The sequence below is a fragment of the Typopeltis vanoorti genome, chromosome 16 (genome assembly GCF_054136105.1).
Source record: "Typopeltis vanoorti isolate ZY-2024b chromosome 16, IOZ_Tvanoo_1.0, whole genome shotgun sequence".
Taxonomy (NCBI): Eukaryota; Metazoa; Arthropoda; class Arachnida; order Uropygi; family Thelyphonidae; genus Typopeltis; species Typopeltis vanoorti.
Genome location: NC_143564.1, coordinates 108,928,280 through 108,946,386, shown reverse-complemented (window position 1 = coordinate 108,946,386; position 18,107 = coordinate 108,928,280). Strand labels below are relative to the sequence as shown.

The 18,107-nt window shown below is 36.1% G+C and overlaps 1 protein-coding gene across 1 annotated transcript in view; it reads right to left on the bottom strand.

The window, feature by feature from the left end:
* Window positions 1-1,233: 1,233 nt before the first annotated feature.
* LOC150098257 (homeobox protein orthopedia-like) overlaps window positions 1,234-18,107 on the bottom strand; it is a 94,446-nt gene continuing 77,572 nt past the window's right edge. The window contains exons 3-4 of the mRNA XM_090406290.1: window positions 1,412-1,893; window positions 1,234-1,315 (exon numbers count right to left, since the gene is read on the bottom strand). Of these exons, the coding sequence (XP_090262416.1) occupies window positions 1,234-1,315; window positions 1,412-1,893 (564 nt within the window). The remainder of the gene's footprint in view (window positions 1,316-1,411; window positions 1,894-18,107) is intronic.

Below are 18,107 nucleotides of genomic sequence, written 5' to 3'. Positions count from 1 at the left end.
TTGAAAGGCAGATGAAAAAGGGATCGCAATGATTACACGCATATTCAATCAAACTGATTTCTTTTTTGCATAGATATCAGTGCTTAATGAGCAATTTTATTGTTGATTTTTTTTCCCCACAGAGCCAGTCTTTGTACGCGAATCATTTTATTAAAATGGTATCCAAGAATATCGACTGAGTTTTATATCACCAACTGACACACACAGTTAAAATTAAATTATGCCAAATTTAATTATTTTTGTCATTAGTACTTGGCAAAAACAGCTCCGCACTAAAAAAGACTGACGAGTGGGTAAAAATAAATAAATTCAATAAAATATTAAAGTTATTTGTGCCCCAAATAACTGCATGCTCTTCATTTCAGAGTTTCTGTCTTGATCATGACTTAAATATATTTATCAGCATTTTTTTATTTATTAATTTTTCTTAACTTGCAATTTCAAAATCTTCGCTATCTTTTACTTTATTCTCGTGTGGATTTTCTTAATGAAAGACGTTAAAGTTCTTTTCTGTAAAATCTTTTAAACTTCGTATCTTGACCTCCCTTTCTGCGCGTTGACTGAGGAAACTTTGATGTCCGAGGATGAAGGGGGGGGGGGTTCTGTCAACACGAATAGTGGCTGATGTGTTAGGCATGCATACATCAATACGTACATATACAACGGACGTTAGGTTTTGGTGTTTCTCTGAGTAGACCCACAAGGGATGGTTTCGTACACCTAACTGTTTTTCGACGCCTGCTAGGTCTATGCTGGGCTGGAGTGAGTAGTGAGTGGGTGGGTGATAACTATGTCTATTTGTTCCCTGGCTCTCTGTTGTTGACAAGGCTCGAAATTACCGTAAGTGAAAATGATCCGGAGCTTGTTGGATTGTCCGTTCAGATTTCTAATCGGAAACTCTACGAGGAGGGAGGGAGAGAAGGAAGGAGGGATGCTCTGCAGTGCTTTGTAAGTGGTCCCCTCTAAATCAATGGCGCTATGCGTAGAAAGTCCAGCGATGGTGTTACCCTGTGTAGTCGTTGAACTGTGATCGTCAGTAATTTCGAGCCGACAACATCCGAGCCATAACACGGATCAACACATCACATGGGACGCCTTACAATGACATGACGGGACCAGGTGTTCTGTCCGTGGGAAGGTGGTACACACGTTGGCCTTCTTCCTTTGTGCAACAGGACGCGAAGGTCATAAATTTTGGCGTCGGCTGCTGCTGATGATGCGTCTTCTTGTCCTTCACCTGAACACGCTCATGGATGCGGTGTGCTCCAGAGCTTTCCGTCGTAGAGAAGCGATGCTCGTGCCGCGCCATACGTCGCTGGTGTCGTGTCCGGAAGCGTGGCCCATGCCGCCCATGCCGACCATACTGCAAGCGGCAGCCAATTGCGGAGGGGACGACGAGCCGGAATTGGGCGGAGTAGCGCCGGAGGCGGCGGTCATGCCGGCAGCAACTCCAGCGGAAACAGGCGCAAGGCCTGGCGGTGGAGCTACGCCCGAGGGAGAGCCGAGGGAATTAAGGCTGCCGTACGGAGACTGGTAGACAGCGCACGCGCTCGTTGTGATAGACGGCAAGGAATTTGGAGATAGTGGAGACGTCACTTGGTTGATGCCGCCCATTGCCGCAGCGGCAGCTACGGCCGGTCCTGACAGTGATTGACCTAGGCCGGCTTGGCGAGAGAGCGTAGGACCGAGAGGTAATCCTGGGCCACCCATTTGAGACATGCTGGCCGTCATCTGCCAGCGGGTGTCTGGGGCCGGGCCAAAGGAGCAGAAACCGTCTCCCATGGACCCGAACGGAGGCAGGCTGTGAGAGGGGAGAAGAGCGCCTGGACTACGGAACACATTAGTAGTCTTCTTGCGTTTCTTCCACTTGGCTCTGCGATTCTGGAACCACACCTGCGAAGAAAAAAGAAAAGAACATTCGTTACTATTGGGTGTACGTACGAAAGTTTTTTTTTTTTCATATTTTAAAAATTGATACGAATTTTCATAGTAAATCACAGCAACTATTCTTACAATTATACTTTCAACACTGTTGGTGAGCGGAATGAGTGTGCAGCTTAAATTTCCGTAAGGCAGTCGCTGTTCATATAAATCTTGTGGTCTCATACAAATTTAAGACAAAAGCAGCAAAGAGACTCCGGGGATGTCGTATTGTGGAGGGCCGCAAACTAACAGCAGAAAAATCGGTTCCTAATGTAGTTGCAAAGTTTATACAAATATTGTTATAAAGAAACAGAATGCCTCACTTTTAGGTGATACATCACAACCGGTACCTTGTCAATGTCTTATAAATTCGCTGCTGATTTACACTCTCTCAATTCCACACAAATGAAAGAAATAAGAAGCAAAAAAAAAAAAAAAACAGCAGATTTGTGTTGAAACTATGCCATCTCTTGGGGTGGGGAATCAACATTACTACGGAAATCACACATAGGCCTGAGACGTATGTAATGTGATCTCCAAACGTAGACAGAGATTGACAAGGTCCAGCTCGGGTCATTAATTTAGCACAGTAAAAATCTACGTATGTGGCTTCGATATTATAATTAATATTTTAATATCCAATACAAAAATGAATTTGAATTATTAAAGTATTATACACACACACAATGTGGACAAAATACACGATGAAGTCCTGTTTAATATAATTAGAAATAATAACTTTTATAATTTTATTTATTAAAAGAAAGAATATCTTAACCCTAATTGAAACTTGGTATTTATTCTACGGTGAAAATTCAACAACAAAAAATAAATAAATAAAATAAACAAAACGACAGTTTTTTTTACAGCGATCACACTTCACTGATGTTCACAGTGGCAACAATGGTTGGCTAAGATGATCAACAGTTTACAGAATGGAAATATTAAAATTCTCGCCAACAATATACTGTATATGCTCTAAATAAGTAATATATATACAAACTAAGATGGAAACGAACTTTTGTTGTTTACAGCATACAAATGATGAAGGCATCTTCTAACTGATATATGTATCTTCGCTACGGCCTCTGCAAACAACACTCCATTACTGAACATTACGTGTATTATATAAAAGGAAAAAGTTAATATGAAATGATGTATGAAGTTTCTATTCTTGAAAAATAAATGAAAAATTCATTAAAACGAGGAAACATTAAGAAATAGAACAGTATTTCTTGCTTCTTTCGTGCATCACTAAATCTCGTGATGTTGATATCTTAAAAACAAAATAACCGAAACACGGTATCAGGAAAGAATAAGTGCAAGAATGTTATCAGTTTATTAAAAATTAACAATGATAGTTCTTCTCCAATATCAACTAACAATCAAAAAATTTGCGGTATTCTCAAAATGTAATTTGCAATGGAACAACAGTTCTCTAGCCAGACGTTTGAAAGGGCAACAATGAATAAATAAACAACTGCGCTGCTGTGTTAAAGTCTTATTCTTAATGTGCTTCTGTTTAGCGAGGATCTCAAAATATGTGATGATTTCATTTTGAAGGTATTTTATAGAAATAATTTATTTTTATGTTATATTTAGAGTTCGCGTTAATTAAACAAGCTACATTTTAACTTGCAATCATTTAGGACTCCCTTTCCCGAACTTCGTTGCATTTTTATGCCATTATAGCGTAAAGCAAAATTAAACTAGAATTCAGGGAAACTTTAATAGTTATTCTCCGCACCGAAAACGTATTTACTCACTCGCTGCATAAAGAAATGCTAACATAGTGAAGTAATTACCCGTAAACAAATAACTCCATTAGATGGCGTCGTATGGTAAGATGCAATACGTGTTATGAGTGTTAATGTAAATGAAAGCCTGCTCGAGTTTCTCTGTTTCTGCAGCAGTTCGCTGAGAACGAGAGTGTTATTTATTGTCCCGAAAGTTAATATAGCACAGCGGATGAGTAACAAGAGTATTTAAGGCAAATTAAATATTTACAGAACTTGTCACCACGTAGATAGATTTCACGTAAGAGGGTAAGGAAGCTGAACAATGGGAAGAATGCACGCGATTTTTATTTCGAGTTGAGCAGAATGCAGATATTAGGCATCGCGGTTAAAGGCAACATCGGTCACCTGCAGGGATGAACAACAACAGCACGTGTCTCCAGGTGACCCTTGTTATTGAGAAACTCGAATAATGCGGTATTGTACAGTGTAAACGCTCAAAACAAAACATAATAATGCCTCTTCCGTATAAGATTTCCACATCTTTCCCTAATTTCGGTATCTTACTCACTTTCCAGTCTTATTAACATCGCTACTTGACTTTAATTTCCTTGTAATGGAAATTATTAAATACGAAGATTGGACAGAGAGAGAGAGAGAGGATTTTGAGCACAAGATGCCCTATGTTATGTGCCGTATTGTCACCTACGAAGGCATCACTCTCTACAGCAGTTCCGATGCTGTCCGCCATCTATTTACGTGCTAGCCGCTGCAGAAAAGAGTGCAGTGGATTTCCACGAGCTGCACTTTGGCTGAAAACGGAAAGGCGTGGGGGTCATTTAAGACCTTGACGAAATGATAACGCAACACCGCATTACAGTTTCCTTTAACCTCCCTTAACTCTGACGAGTATTCCATTCTTCTTGAAACCAGCCTTATTTTTCTCTCATAAGTATTCCTCTATCTGACTGCTACCAGCAGCAGTCATCGGCCTCTTACCGATATAAATAAAATATATGTTTATTGACAGAAATAAAGCGGGAGTCATATATACACCTTTGAGTTTCAAGAAACATTGCTGTTATGCTCCGTTCCTCTTTTAAAGCGACAGTATGTTGCAAGAAGGGGCCGTCAGGACATGAACCTATTTCTGCGTTGCAGTTTATTCTGCAGATGGCCTCCTGAAGTTCAGGTGAGTTGCTGGCCATTGCAGTGTTCCGATTCGTTTCTCTTCAAACTACACACGTGGTCTGGTAAGTGACCTAAACATCAGCGTAAGACTTAGCAGCCAGTTATTCCATGCGCTACTTCCCAGTGGATCTGATCTACACCACAAGAACCAACCCTACAGAATCATATTACACGTCCAACCTTCATCGTTGGAAATATACATGGTCGGGGGGGGGGGGTAAAAAGAATCTTCCTTTACATCCAGACACATCCATTAGACTGGAAGCATGTAACTCCCCCCTACATGGGACCTTCTATTACTCCACGTACCTGCCTTCTGTTTGCCCAGTTCTTCAGTGGAAATTCGTCATCTGAAGCTCTAAGTGACAAAGAAGGACGCCAGTTCTGCAATTTCTCGCATATGGGTCAGATATAGAAAAAAAAATGCAAAATCCAAAGAGACCTCCGAATGATTGCCCTTTATAAGCTACAAAATTTGCATATTGGATAGGTACAATTCTTTTTCTGGTCGGAGAGATTTCCAATGACTTTCGATAAGACAGTAGTTTACAAAAGTTATTTGGCCAATTATGCAGTAAAGAAATCATTAACAGAATGATATTATCAAACTTAAATAATAATTATAATTATTTATGTAATTTAATACTTAAATAATTTACGGAATAGAAAAACTTGAATTTGGCCAATTTAATATCAAAGTTATGATTAATTAGTTTAAAATACATTTTAGACTTTAAAACTAATATTCAAGAGATACTTGTTTAAGGATAGGGTTCTATTGCTTCGAGTCTACTTATTTAAGGACAAAACTTCTATTGTTTGGAGTGATAATTATTTTAAGGACGAAGCGTACTGTTTCGAGCGATAACTGTCTAAGAAAAAGTTTTTGTTGTTTCGAGTCAAAATTGTTTTTACACAAAGCTTCTCTTGTTTACGTTACAAATAATGACTTGCAATAAACTACCGAACAGAAAAATTCATATTTCTAGGTTGAATTCAAAATATATTTCAGACTTACAACTAATATTCAAGTAATAATTATTAAGGCCAAAGCTTCTATTCTTTCAAGTGATACAATAGAAATAATAATTATTTATATTGTTTCTATGTCCTTAATAATTATCACTTCAAACTATTGTTTCAAGTGATAATTATTAAGGCCAAAGCTTCTATTGTTGACATTACAAATAATGACTATTTCACCACTTGCAACAATATGATTGAAATAATGTTAAAGTTGAAGTACAAAACTGAACATGCAACAATATTATATGATTTTAATCATATAATGATTAAAATCATAAAATGATTAAATTATATAACAGCTTTAGATCCTCTTAATTTTAAGAGGATATTTAAGAAATTGCAAATATTTAAGTACTTATTCTATATTTACTTTATTGTAAAATAACCAAAAAAGGGAAGGCAGCTTAATATAAACAATCAGCAGAAATGACAAACGTATGAGCACCGGTTCGGATTTTCATGGCTAATGGCTGACATTGAACACGGTCGATTTTATGGAAGCCTCACTTCCTAACAGTCAGCGATAAGAATGAGCGGCACGATGGTAAAAGACGGCGCCAAAGCACAAGACAAAGATCAATAAGAAATTTCCTTATATTCATGGTGATGCCGAGATGAGTAGCCTAGACTGGCGTAACGTATATGTTCGCAGTTTTGTAGTTCAACTTTAACATTATTTCAGTCAGATTTATATAAGAAATAACGGGCACGACACAAATCCTTAATTTGTATAAAGGAAATCTAACAGAGGGAAAAAATATTGGCTTAAACTTTTTGTTTAAGCTGCACTCTTCCCATTACTTATTGGAGCGATTATTGCTCAAAATATTTAGAGCAATAATTCATTTCTCGTAAAATGTAAATTGACTACGATTATTTAAAAAAATTGTTCTTTTAACTCCATAACAACAATAGCCACCACAACAATAAAATCTTGATGCTTCTCAGATGTAAACAATGTATAAATCTCGCTGACTGTTATGTATATCCGGAAAACTGCAACAGATCTTCAACAATAAAATATCTTTGCCAATAATCATTTAATGTTCAGGAGTGAAACACACACACACACACACACACACACACACACTGATCAAATAGATTCCAAAACAAGGATTTATCGTTTTGTATTACTCAGATGACAGCTCCTCTATAATTAATTTTCTATATTGTGCCACTGCGGGATGCAACCCAGTTGTATTACGATTTTGTAATTAACTGTTCTCCCAAGGGTTTTCTGTATAATCCGGGCTTTGTCTTCCTGGAGACAGTTTTTCAACCTTCACACACATTCGGGGCTCTTAGTCTTATCTTTTCTATATTGTCCTAAAATTAAAGCTTAAGCAGAATCATTGACTTCTGTAAATACAATGGATAAAATATGATCTCGGCAAAGATATTAGAGCATTGTCACAAGATGTTTGTTTCTGAATACGGCACAGCGAACAAGACACTGTTTCAAGGTCCGACGAGAAAGATTTTGTTCAAGAGAGAGAGAAAAATCAGAAACAGACTTTAATTTTTTTACAGATCAAATTACCAATTATTTCCCTGGTTGGAATTCAAATGGTTCAAATTGATTCGAAGTGTTCAATTATTATTTCATTATTCCATTTGTGTTAAAGCCAATCTGTTAATAAACATATTAACACTATTACAATTCCTCGGTTAATTGTAACTTAAACTTGCAACATGATTTCCAGTTTAAATTATTCGGATAACTTAGAAAAAGATTTTTATAAGTTATTCAAATATCAGTAAAAGTGACAACGAAGTATAATAATACTAACGCTACTAATTACAATATATTAAGGTTAAGAATGAGAGAATTTGATTCATATTTGAGCATACAGAAATTTGCTTTGTGATTTAACAATAAAGATTTGATTAATAAATCAACAATAGTTTTTGTTCCAAGACGTGATATTTTGCACTTAGCTGGAATTTAATCGATATTATTTCGATTTAGTTAAGAAAGGTTTGTGTATATTATGGGTAGTAGCAACATTTTGAATACCTTTCGCGGGTGGGAGTCAAATTAAAAAACAAAACTGCAGCGGTGCATAATCTGTACTATGATTTTTCCTTTAAAAGCTAGGAATAGAATTGGGTTGGATTGGTTACAGGTTTGTCAGTTGTATTTGGTTCAGGTTTGTTCGTTATGTAGGAGAGGCGGGGAACCCGAGTTAACGAAAAAATAAAATAAAAAAAATCGGTCACATCCTACCTTAGATTGCATGCGTGCCTACATTGAATATTTCCCGGTTACAAAACTAATAGAAATTTACTCAAATAACCTTAAATTTTTTTTAAGGCGTTGTTTTACCTTGTTTGTTTCATTGAACTTTTTATTGAATTGGTAAAAAGTGTTAATTTAATAAAAAGCATCTCCTAGCGCAGTGCTTCTTAAACTGTGGGCCGCGGCCCCCTTGGGGGATGTAGGTTTTGTTGAGGGTTGCAGTGAAATATTGAAAACAAATTTAAAATGTTTTAAGACTAAGTTGTTGTTTTTTTTGATAAAAGGATAACACAAAAGAAATAATAAATAAAAACTAAATACGTTTCTTTGTCTTAAAAGAAACGTATTTAGTTTATTTATTTCTTTTTTGTTATTTTAATGGAAAAAAGCACACATTGGTTCACAAATTTTGCTTCCTGCGTATTTCGGCGCTTAATGAATATTAGTAAATGTATGCTTATTCATATAAGCTGCATTTCAAAGCAGAAATCTTAGAATTTCAATTTCAAATATTTCACCTGATATTGACTTTTTTTGAAGCAGTATTGAAACACATCCATCACATTAAATTGTTATTAAACTTCTTTTAAGTTTTTAATTCTTACTTTCTTTATTACTAATCGTTTTACATTTCATGTGCTTGTACTGCAAATGTATAATAACAATATCTCTATCTATATAAAATATGAGATAATATGCCATGTCAAATGCTAAACATGTAATATTTGCATTTGATTTTTGCAATATTCGCTGTGTATGTTTTGTATTGAATATAAATACAATAAATATTATAATAATATGTCTATATTACGATTTTTTTTCAAGGGGGCCGTTAAATATTTTAATTTTTCCAAAGGAGGCCCTGGCATCCAGAAGTTTGGGAAACACTGTCCTAGCGTAGTTGGAAGAATGTAGAATGATTTTTTTTCTGAAGAAAATGTTTGTTTATTTATTTTTTTTTTATCACTCGGCCGGAGAGCCCACAAACACGCAATTCATACACAATAATACTAAGTAGTGTCTAGCAGTTGGTGTTATGCTTCGGTGGTTCGTGTGGCGTAGGATAGCCGACCGAGAGGAAACCTTGGCCTTCGTGATGTCGTGTAATAATAGTAACAAAAGGAAACACCCCCAGGAAGTAAAAATCTATTAACACCAATAAGAAAATAAATATTACAAAATCTGACAGCTGATAGTATTTTGTTGTTAAAAGCAATTTATAAGAAAATGTTGTGAATCGAGAGGAAGTGTTAATTAAATTGCAAAGGAATTTTACAAGTTAATTGGAAATCAAGGTTGGTGATGTGTTCGCATTAAATGCAGTTTAAGCTTGAAGACAAAATGCATTTAAATCTATTAGTCCAACTGTTTAGCCTGATCACTTGCTTCGGTGATGTTCGTTATTTAACTTGAATCTCCCTGTTAACAATTGCAAACAATTAGCGATGATATAAATAGATGAAGCTCCCGGCATTCCTAATGATGTCTCAGGCACCTCCAACGCACTTCGGCGTAACCTCACGTAATCATGTCGTAACAAGCTGGAATTCCCATTTCGCAATGTACTGGTAATTAAAAAGAAAAAATATTACGAAAGACTGCTTCTTAAATACTAGCATTGGAAATAAATAAATAAATAACAAAATAGGCTGGGAAAACAGGTTTAATTCTCTCTCGGAACTACTGACTACATTGATCAGTTCAGCAATTCACATAACAATAACCAAGACAAGCTATAAATAAGCTGGTTGTCATGGAAGGATGTAAAGCTTCCTTTTGTGTTTCTTCTGTAGGACTGTCAAACGAGGCTCTTGGGCATTTCATACGAGCATATTCAGGAAAAGAAGCCCGTCACTATTTTTCAACGCGAACTTTGCCTAAAAACATTGTTGATGAATATCGCATTAGTTTCACAGGTCAGCTAAAAGTATTAAATAATCAGCATTTGGGATTATTTAGCACTTGGTCTAAACAATGGATAGTGGATATCCATGGATTCACAAATATCCATGCCCACAGTGAAATTCGAATCTCTAGCTGGGCATATATTCCCTCATATATTCCCTATTTTCCCGGCCCATGTATGCACGAAAGTCAATTTTTTTGAGTTTTCAATCACAGACTCATTGTGGGCCTTAGCCTGTGCTCACCGGTCTTGGCCGATGAGCACAGGCTAATATTTTCTTAACCGGTTTAACCAATCAAACCGGTTAAGAAAATATCGGTTTATGCACCGTTATGTCTAAACCGGTTTATGCATAAAAAATTCAGGAATAAGAGGCTAGCCATTTTATCCGAAAAATTATGGAAGTCCATTTTACCAAGAGACCTTAAAGACCTATAAGTACTGCGGATTATTATTATAGTTATAAAATTATAAATAAGTCGTTGCCTACTTTCTTTTACGAAAATAAACTCTCCTGAACATCACCTTCTGCCAAGGGTAAACAGTCCGCTCTTTCCCTCCAAAGCGTTTCCTTTGATTCTTCTCTTTGGTGCTTTAGAAAAATGGGATATTCCGTTGAGAAAAGACCACAAGAGCATCAACATAATAAAGCCAAGAGAGAAATGAATGGCAGGGTAGTTTGATGGGGATATCCATTTACAAGTACACCAGTCGTATATAATAATAATATACAATACATAATTTACTTTAAAAAACTTTAAAAATCTGTCAGTTTTATTTTCTTAATAGTAATATTCTGATACTATTAAACTACACCATTGTTTTTCTTTCATATTAATTATATATGAAAATAGAGCACGATTTTCGATTGATTTAGAGCTTAAGTAGATATATGATAATATACCATTTGGTATATGGAAACCATTGATTTAGATATTTAAGTGTGCATATTATCTAATCCCGCTCTTGTTGATGAAATGCCAAATAAGACATTCAAATGTTACAGAAAATTTGTTGTCAGCCCGACAGATTTTATATTTAGAAAGAATCATTCTAGGATTTTAGGAGATAAGAAATATTTAGTGTGGGTGGTGCTGACTATCCACATTATGCAATATTCATCAAGAGGAGGATAAAACTATGTATTTTCTTATCATGAGATGTTTTTTACACTGATCCATCCTCTTAGCTAGTTATGGTCTCATGGTCAGCTACAAAGATCAATAGTAAACAAGCTCAATCAGTTAATTATCCATTGTTCTTTCCTTTCTCCTAATACTCTTGCTCTCTTATAGTACTCTAGACCTATGATGAACATCCTTTTACTTTTCGCCTCATTAAAACTCATCTGGACGTCGGAGTCGACCTTGGAGCAGATTCCTGTCTTGATTACTGTGCGGAGCCAAGATTTCAACCGTAGTGGGTTCTTGTCTAGCACAGATGAAGTATTGAACCGCAGTGAGCCCTATCCTACTGCTAACTGAACTCGAGAATTGGAAGTGTAGTTGGTTGACGTAAAGTTACGCCACGTGCTCACGCTTGGGTGTAGAGTGAAAACAAAAATATCATTTCTTGTTCAGTGTAGTTTAAATTGCCCAATAAGTAACAAAAGTACTTTCTCCCACATCTGTGTTCAGAAAGATAAAATTTTTCTTTTGAGCAAGCTTCCACAACTCATTCTTAACCCTGCGGAGGTCGCGACTGATCTTGGCAAATACATGCAAATTGTTTAATGTAAATATTCTTACACATATCCAGTGTATAGCTTGGAGGTGATGAGTAGCTGCGCATGCATATATTACGAGTGATATTCCACACTATTTATGTGGTCAGTTTTGGTTTAACACGTGTCATGTAAAAGTGTGTGATATTTGATAGTAAATTGTATCAGAGAGATACCACGAACTCCGATGTTACTATAGTATTGGCTTAGTTTTTTATTTGTTTATTTATTTACCTTTGAAAATGGCTGGAAAAAATATATCGATTGGATAATCCATCAGATGTTGAGGAGATTTTGTTACTCGAGTCCGGTGATGAGAATGATAGAGTAGATTGTGAAAGTGAAAGTAATATTTGATAGTAAATTGTATCTGAGAGATACTGCGAACTCCGATGTCGGTATAGTATTGGTTTATTTTTTTTTTCTGTTTCTTTGTTCAATAATTTCCAGATTGTAACTGAAAATAAATAAACCATCATGTATTATATTTGCAGCATTTTTTTTTTAAGTTTTATCGCATTTTAGCACATACTAGTAATGAATGTATCTCTCAGATACACGCGACATACGCTGCAATTCTTTAGACCGCGACCTCCGCAGGGTTAACAATGACAGAACTTTAAGTATCTGTGGTTGTTTAAGTGATTGTAAGATTTACGAATGGCAAAAGAGTTAAAATTGCACCGCCAATTATTCTAATTCTATTTTTACACGTTTTGGCACCCTAAATTAGCATTTCAGTCACATAATAACCTAACAGCCTCTCTCTCTCTCTCTCTCTCTCTCACACACACACACACACACACACACACACACACACACACACACACACACACACACACACACACACCTTAGCGTTACAGCCCTTAGAGAGAGGGGTGAGACTTGGTCTCCATAGCAAACTTCTATCCCAGCCGGTTTTTGCCTTTCTCCTTCTATTAATGGTTCGCAAATGGGGAGAGGGGTGAGTTATGGGATCTGAATCCTATCCGGAGTAGGGTATACACCTGTCTGCCAACGTGTTCATGATTTTTTCAAAGTGGGGAAAAGTTAAGACTTTTTTAAATAGTTTGCTTAATTTATAATTCAGTAGCAATCAATAGAAAAAGTGAATCCCAGTTATACCAACCATAACAGTGATTATAATAGTGGCGTTATTATAAAGGAAGCTCCCAATAACAAGTGGGAGCTTCCGTTATCCACTTACAAGATGGATCGTACACAGTGTTTTGTTTATATTCCTGTATAAGTTGCGTAATAAAATAAAGCCACGTAATAATCTTTCCTTCTATCTAAATTCTCGCAGAGGACGACACGATTCTTAAAGGTGGAACGTAGAATATGATTTCAAGGCTTGCGGTGACAAAGGACGAGAAATAAATATAAAAATCAATAGTAAATCGATCGACTTCCGGGTCAACAATAACCGCATGTCGAGTTCAGGCAGAAACTTCAGCTTCAAAAATCAGCTGCAGTCTCTCGTCAAACAGCCGACAATTTGGGTGGGCAATAGTAAATAGGCATACCGCTATACAACTTTGACGGAGGACTGAAAAGCTTGCAAAATTTGATCCTCTAACTGAAAATATTCGATAATAGGGTTAAAGTGAGAGCTTATGTGAGCCATAAACAACGATGAATATACTCGTGCAGGCAGAAGAAATATCTGCGAAACAAGACTGAGTTCAAAAAAATCCTCTTTAATTGCCAATGGCGCCTTTTATGTTGCTGTGAACCATTTTCTTTTCTTAGATCTACTTTCAAACTGATTGGTTATTCTCAAAAAATTACTAAAAAATACCTTTTTAATCCTCCTAGTCGCTATACTGACGAAATGAATAATGTTAAAGGCAACATATCTATCCCATACATATGCTCAGTCTCTCAAAAAATATAACATTAGAACTTTATTTACTCCGCTTCCTAAGATCCGCTCTCTAGTGAGCCCTCCAAAGCCTAGCCAACACAATCTGAAATATATCGGTGTGTACAAGATATGGTGTGACTGCGACACTCCTTACTTTGGCCAGACGGACAAGTCTATTGAATTGCGTACGGAGGAGCACAGGAGAGACATCGCTTATAAAAGAACACGTGCCAGTGCTTTGTCCAGTCATGTCCTGTTTTTCGGCCGATTCCGATGACGAAAATCATACTCATACAGTCCTTTGGGATAGATCTAACAACATTTTCCGTTGCCATGACGAATTGGAGAGAAAAATTGTAGAATCTAGAGAAATCATCCTCAACCCTGTAGATTATAATAATTTGAGCTACAACCTCCCAGACTGTCATTCTACTGTGATCAAATCGTGACGCTCACGAGATGCTATACGCACGTACTCACCCAACAATGTGGCTAACGAAGGAACAGCTTTGAATACGTTAACTACAACGTTTTCACGTTAAATATGCATACTGACTTTCCTGTGCTGTTCACAGTTTTTTATATTCAATGATTAATGTTTTTTCTTTTTTATAAAAACACCTGAAGAAGGCTATAAAAAGCCGAAACTAGTCGTGTGATACTATTAAACCTTTTTTCCTTTTCTCTCAGTTTATGTCATTCAATTCTTTTAAATATATACACTCCAAACCCAATTAGGATTTTTTTCCCCTTCTCGAGGGAATGGGAGTACACATACAGTTATTCTTTAAACCTATTTCCATGTTAAAAATGTTGAATTTGATAACCCACCCTGTATACTCTCCCCTCCCCCATATTCTAAATTCAACCAGTTTTATTAATAATCACAGTACTGCGTGTGAAACACCGCATCAGAGATAAAGTTACGAACTGACAGACGCGATGACATTCACAGCTCAAGCAATCCCTCGATTAATACGTTCTTTAAAACAGGCGCATTAATCGAAAACGCACTAATCGAATATAGTAACTTATGGGGAAATGTATACTTCGTTCCTCAGATCAGATTTCTTTTTTGATCCTTAAGTTTTTTTATAAAAGAATTAGGGTATAGTTAAAGGAAAACCATGAAGCTGAAAGACACTAAAACATATTCAGAATATAAATTTATTATTCTGCTTCTTAACAAAGAATTGGGCTAACGTAGTTTGGCGGGCATTTTGTTTCTTTTTTTCATACAACCGACGGTTATGGCCCGATTGCCTCTTCTGCAAATTTTACTGCTTCTCTCTTCACCAGGGTCAGCCTCTAAGCATTGCTGCTTAAAAACTTCGATTGGACGAAAACTATTTTCAAATTGTTTCTGCGAAACCTCTTTGGGCTTGTCAGTGATTAAAATTTCTTCATATTCTTCAGGATCTTCCCGCTGTGCATCTAAATTTAGCAGGTCGGAATCACTCAACTTCTCAGAATGAGATTTAATTAACTTAGATTCATTTGAAAAGCCTCTAAAATCATTTGCACAATGTGGAAGAATGTGCTGCCAGACGGCTCGCATATTGCTAGCAGTAATTTCATTCGACTTTATAACCAGGCTGAGATTTCTCTGATTTGGTTAGATAAGTCTTGGAAGGCAGGCATTCGCTTCCAAATAAAGGCCGGTTTCATGGAGATTAAATATTTGTTGATCACAATAGTCTCCTTCTTACACAATTTTCTTTAAACTCTTTGGATATCTCCTTATCTGCACTTGCAGCTTCGCCTGTGATCAGAACATTATGTAGGCTATTTCTCTTTTTGAAACTCTCAAACCACCCAGCACTAGCGTGGAATTCTTTTTCTTTTCCATCATTGATAACCCTTTCTTTCAAGGTTGCAAAGAGGTTTAATGCTTTTGATTTAATAAGGCCAGTGTTTAGCAGGATTCGTTTTCGGTTACAATCTTTGATCCATATACTTTGATTTTGAGTGCATGCATAATGAACAAGAAGCAGCCTTACCTTTCTCGCCTTGTTCCCTTTCTTTATTATTTCAAGTTTTTCTTCCAATCAGATTACTTTTCGAATCATTTTCACACTTCTATTTTTTGCTCACTAATTCTTCTACTCGTGATTAAAGGTTAGGAAAATAATTTAAAATAAAAAAAAGTAAGGAAAACAATTGCACGAGATATGATCAGCAAAATGTTTTGTAATTAGAAGCAGACGACATAAATTTTGGTGGTAAATTTGGAACATAGTGTACAAGGAAATAGTGTGGTATGCCATTAAAAAATCACTTTGTAAAATGTTTCAAATCGGTAACTAAATTATTTCATTCTGGTGAGTGATTTTTTAAAATAGTTAGCCATAAAAAATGTATAGATCGAAAAATTTTTAAATCTGTAACATGTATATACGAGCCCTAATCGAATTTGGGTATCGAAAAAAAATGACGCACTAATCGGGGGCGCATTAATCGAGGAATTGCTGTATATGCTATAACAAATGTCGGCAGGATTAAGATGAACTGTCTTCGACTGCCTCTTTCAAGCATAGGCACAAATGAGAGATAATCCGCACCTTATCCTCTTAGTCGATGTCGGTTACTGTTGCAAAACACTTCAGCATGATGAACATCAGAAGCCTAAACGTTGTTTTCTTTTGCTTTTATACACCCATCGAGATGTAACTATTACACTAAACCGCTCTGATAGTTAACTGAATAATCGTTATACAATTTTGTTTGTTTGTACCTTATTCACTTGCTCATATAATTATTTTTTCGTCATCGAAACTCTCGCGTTCAGCTGTTTACAATACGCATTCTTGTATATTGACGGTGACATCATACTTATTATAGCAAATGACCCTACAACTGATTATTTTTTTGGAACGTATACTGTACACAGCCCGTTTTTGTTCCCTAACTTTGTCGTTAAGAAAACGGTCAAATCAAGCAGGCCGGCAATTGCCGGTTCGTTGGCCAAATGGTTAGTGGCAGTGTCCGACTAACAGGCTGTTCGAATCCCCCTTGCAGGCGGGGATGTTTATGAATCTCTTTGGAAATAAATTTCGTTTTCCGATGTGAAACAACCACGCTTGCTGGAGGCCTGATTTATCTAATAACCCCTCAGCCCACCGGCGTTACTGAGACTACTACAGGATCATAGCATTTTGCGGGCGGGATTCACACGAAAAGAAAACGGAGAGTGAGAATAAAACAACTCTACAAATTTTAACAGGGATACTAAATTATTGCACTGAAAGATAATGAATTATTATCAATTGAAAATCGGATCAAAATAATAAAAATTGTATAAAGATGTTGTGTGGCTATTTTGTCTATTTTATACCACTTGTATCACGTCATTGGCTTTTTACTCCAATTTATTTAAAACATTAATGGAATTTTAAAGACAAAAATTAAAAGAAAAATATGGAAGGAATAATTTTTTGACATACCTTTGTGGAATTCCCGAGACTATCTTTTTATGGAGTAGCATCAGAAATGTATTGATAGAAATTATATAACTGAACTTTAACCTTAGAATAAACTCCGAATGACTGACTATAACCATTTAGGGTTGTCATTTGGATAAATATATTAGGTTTTTTTTTCTTCCAAAAGAAAGGGGAATGGAAAAATATGGAGATAAAGATATGCGGGAACTAAAAATGCATAAATTAAAGATATACGACGTCGAAATACGTATATAATTCACACGAAAAGAAATTAATGGTCTTATATCAAGAATGAACTACATTTTTTTTTTTTTTTAGAAAAAGGAAAAGGATAAAATATAATAAATAAAGATTAAAAGTGGGAGTTACGGGATGTGAGCCGTTTCGGTTAAGTGTCGTCTTCGGAGCTTGTGGGCAAAAAGTTTAGGAGTAACCTGGAAATTTTCCAGAAGTAATATTTATAAAGATGTTGCGCCTAAATTTGCGTATTTGTATTACGTACGGCCATAGTACGCATGCGTATACAAATAGCTCGACTGAAATCAGATGGCTTCCCAAATTTTAATATGAGTAAAATAAAGTTGTAAGGAATTAATATCAATTCGAATACTTTTGCAAAGATACGCGCTGATGAATCCGAAATGAATCGTGTCGGACATACTTTTATTATCTTCATCCTGAATCTCAAATTTCATTAATACTAAATTCCTTCGGCTAAAGTGGAATTATTGTACTATAGAATTTCGAAATGCTCTGTTCCTGAAGATGGCTTGACTGAAAATAGGAATGGATCGACTAATTTTTATAGGCATTCCAAATACAAAAAAAAAAAAAAAAAATCTAAAAAAAAAAAATATATATATATATATATAATGATAGACGCTTGAAAGAAAAACTTAAAGGCATCGGGAAACGAGATTGGTTGTCGGCCTGCTTAGCCAGGGGATGATGAGCGCAATTACTCTCCACCCAATAGGATGCCGGTTCGAATCCCGCTATCCATGAGTATGGATGTTTGTGATTCTGTTTAATGGGAGATGAATTCCATTTTAA